Raw genomic sequence first — 3,315 nt, 5'->3', positions numbered from 1 at the left:
CATGCTCTGCCCTCTCTCCACGTGCTGGATTGACTCCAAGAACTTTCATCTTACTCATGCAGGGCCTCTTGTACCTGTCCCTCCCTGCCACCTCTACCCCCACTGCCCTAGTTCAGATCCCCATTAGCCCATCCATCTATCCATCGATTTGTCTGTCCATCTGTCCAGCCATCCATCCACCCACCCATCCATCCGCATGACAGACATTGACTGGTACCAGCCAAGTGTCTGGCATTCGCCAGGCTCCAGTAAACTGTGGTGAAACAAACAGGCCTGACCTTGTCCTCCCTTTCCAGGTCTTCCTGGGACCTGGCTTACCTGGCCGAAGCCCCACCTGTCCCCCACGCTCCACCCTGAAGGAAAGCCATCTCCTCCCCTCCCGCCCTCACATTTGCTACCCACGCTACTCTCCCCGCACACCTGCCCTCCCTCCACCTCTACCCCTCCCCCCCCCACACACCTAATAATCTCTTAAGTGGGATAATAATGAATCACACCTGTCTGGCTTTGTTCTTGACAAAGCACTTCCTCATTTTACCACTCAGAGGATCCTATAAGACAGGCGGGACAGAGGGTGTCATTTCCGTTTTACTCGTGGGGAAACAGGGTCCAGAGGAGGCGTGACTTTCCCAGGGTGACACAGCTAGTGAGCGGCGGCCTGGGAATGGGACTCGGGGCGCGAGCTCCGAGCTCCGGGGGGCTCTGCAGCCTGCCGCGAAGAGGTGACCAGCGGAGGGGACCAGGGACGGGAGCAACGCCGGATGTGCCAGGAGGAGCCGGAGGAAGCGGGGCCGTCTCGTCGGCTGGGCAGCGCTGCCTTCAGCGCCCCTTCTCTCTTTTGTTTCTTTGATGCGACCCCCAGGCCTATGACCGGTCCTAAGGCAGAGGCGAGGAGGCCTCCAGGTAGGCAAATCAGATTCATATTTAACTCTGAGCCCGAGGCTCCGGCTAGTGTGTCCCGCTAGACCCCTGACCCTTTGTTTCCATTATCGTAGACGCTCAAAGCTGGGAGGGACGTCTGAGGTCCACTCTGACATTTTACTGATGAGGGGACAGGGGCCCAGAGATGCACAGAGGTTGGCTGCAGTCACATGAAGTGAGCAGCAGACGCGCATTTGACTTCGGCTGTCCCCAGCCCCGTTTAGTGCTCCCCTGGCAGCCAGCGTGGTTGTCATACGGCGCGCACAGGGGCGGGCTGGCCCAGGAGCGAAGGGAGCATGGCGGTCAGCGAGAGTCCCTCAGAGTTGTCACAGGACAGCACTTCTCAGGGTCCCTGGGTTCTCTCCAGAGTGACCTTGAGTCTAATAACATGGGCACCACAATCACTTCCCTTGAGTGAAATTCACATTATCCGGCGACACACATTATCCCAAATACCTGTTAGGAGGTGGGCTTAATTATTGCCATCTTACGAACGGCCCCGTGAGGGAGTCTGAGGGTCAGGCTCAAAGGCAGTCCTGCCTATGAAGTCCAGGACGCCCGCCCCACCCTGGAGGTGGACTCACCTTGATGTGCAGATGGATGTCCGCATCACAGGGCCGCAGGCTGCAGAGGCGGCTCTCCTGTTCCGGCCAGCAGCGGGTGTTGACGTTGGAGACCCGTGTGGAGATCCCCAGGCCGCAGCTGGTGGAACAGGGGCTCCACGGGCTGGTGTAGGCGAGGCAGTTCCTAGGCCAGGCCTCCGCCTCGCCCACGGCCGCTGCAGATGGGACAGATTTCCCGTGAGTCTCCAGCCTCCGCAACGCGCTCCCCGCTCCCCGACATCACCTCACAAGGGTTGGCGGCCCTGAACTTCAGCGAGGAGACAGCTGGCGAGTTGGCTTCTAACCAGCATGGGCCCCCGGGGACAGAGGGACTTGTTCTGAGCTCCTTATTCTTCTTTGGAGGGAAAAGTAGCTCTAGAGACAGGTGGACCTGAATTCAAATCCTTCTCAAACCTGCAAACTGTGTGACCTTGGGCCACGCAGTCTGGACTCAAGTCTCCTCGTTGGAACAAGAACTTCTACCTCGTGGGGCTGGTTATGACAATAAAGGTGTCTAGATGGTGAGTGTGTGTCAGACATGTCAGGTGCTGGGATTAAAAGCTACAAGACACTGTTCCTGCCCTTGCAGAGGTTAAGTTTGCTTGGGGGGAGGTCAAAGGGGAGTGTCTACACCCTGGGACCTGGTATTTCATCTGGGTGATGCTGAGGGCACAGTGGGTATGGGGACACACAGGTTTCACAGTCAGGTTGGCTGGGTTCAACTCTGAAGCATGGCTGCCTGCAAGTGGGGTTGACGGTAGTGTCTCTCTCCCAGGGCTGTGGGTAGAAAAGATGGGTTCTCACACGTGACAGTGCTCGAGCTGTCCCTGCCCTTACTGAGCCCTCAGGAGACGAGAGCTTGTGGGGTTTCCTGACTGTCGGCCAACTACACGCCAACTCTCCGATGGTTCTAGTAACGTGTATGTCCCTACAGTGCAGTGAGTGCGCTGTAACTCTCTGAGAAATGGACAACGGAGGAAGCTCAGGATGGAGACAGGTGAGAAGCGAGGGACACAAAGGAGCGATCCCACAGGTAAATGGAACGATGCACAGGAGAGGAAGCCGCCCTGACCCCCACGCAGCAGCGGCTGCCGGAAGTCAGGGGGCGGGGAAATAGGCAGAAGGGGAGGGGCGGAGACAGACGGGAAAGACGGGAAGAGGGAGGGGGAGGGAAGTGATAAAAAAATGGGAGGAGAAGAAAAAAGGGGAAAAGAGAGAAAACGGAAAGAAAAAAACATCGATACGTTCAGGAGAAAGAGAAAGGAGAAGAGTGGGTTCTCGATACCCAGCTCCTCCAGGTTAACAGCTGCGCAGGGAACACTGATGAACGAATGAACGAATGAATGAATGAGGGAATGCATCAGAGAGAACAAGAGGTCTGCGAGACAGAAGGGAAAAAGGAGCGGCCTCTGAGGCCGGAGGAGGGACCCGGCTGGGATGCGCTGTGGGGCGTGAGGTGCCGGGGAGGGATTTGCCTAGGAGGATAAAAGGGCTTTGGTTTCTGGGTCACTTGCTAGGCGGGCAGGGGCTCTGCTTGTGTTCGGTCAGAACGGGGTCACTGGGCCACACACAATGGGCAGACAGCTGTTGGGTGTCCCCCACCCCGTGACCCTCTTGTGGCTCTGCCACGGGCCTGCTAGGGACAGAGCTCTCCCTACCGCCTCCTCCATCGACAGGGACTGCTTCTTCATGAGGCTAGCTTGGTCCCTGTGGGGCGCCCCAAGCCCCACCCAGAGAGGCTGTGCATCCCTGAACCAGGGGAGGGGCGGGAGGGTCCTGGGAGCCACCCTGG

At 58.0% G+C, this 3,315-nt stretch overlaps 1 protein-coding gene across 1 annotated transcript in view; it reads right to left on the bottom strand.

Moving 5' to 3' along the window:
- The window catches only part of WISP1 (WNT1 inducible signaling pathway protein 1), a 34,236-nt gene that overhangs the window by 5,637 nt on the left and 25,284 nt on the right, over nt 1–3,315 (bottom strand). The window contains exon 3 of the mRNA XM_025047639.1: nt 1,506–1,699. Coding sequence (XP_024903407.1) covers nt 1,506–1,699 — 194 coding nt within the window. The remainder of the gene's footprint in view (nt 1–1,505; nt 1,700–3,315) is intronic.

Source organism: Pteropus alecto, unplaced genomic scaffold (assembly GCF_000325575.1).
Source record: "Pteropus alecto unplaced genomic scaffold, ASM32557v1 scaffold105, whole genome shotgun sequence".
In the NCBI taxonomy this organism is placed as follows: domain Eukaryota; kingdom Metazoa; phylum Chordata; class Mammalia; order Chiroptera; family Pteropodidae; genus Pteropus; species Pteropus alecto.
The sequence above is the reverse complement of the archived record's forward strand: the minus strand, read 5'-3'. Positions and strand labels throughout refer to the sequence as shown.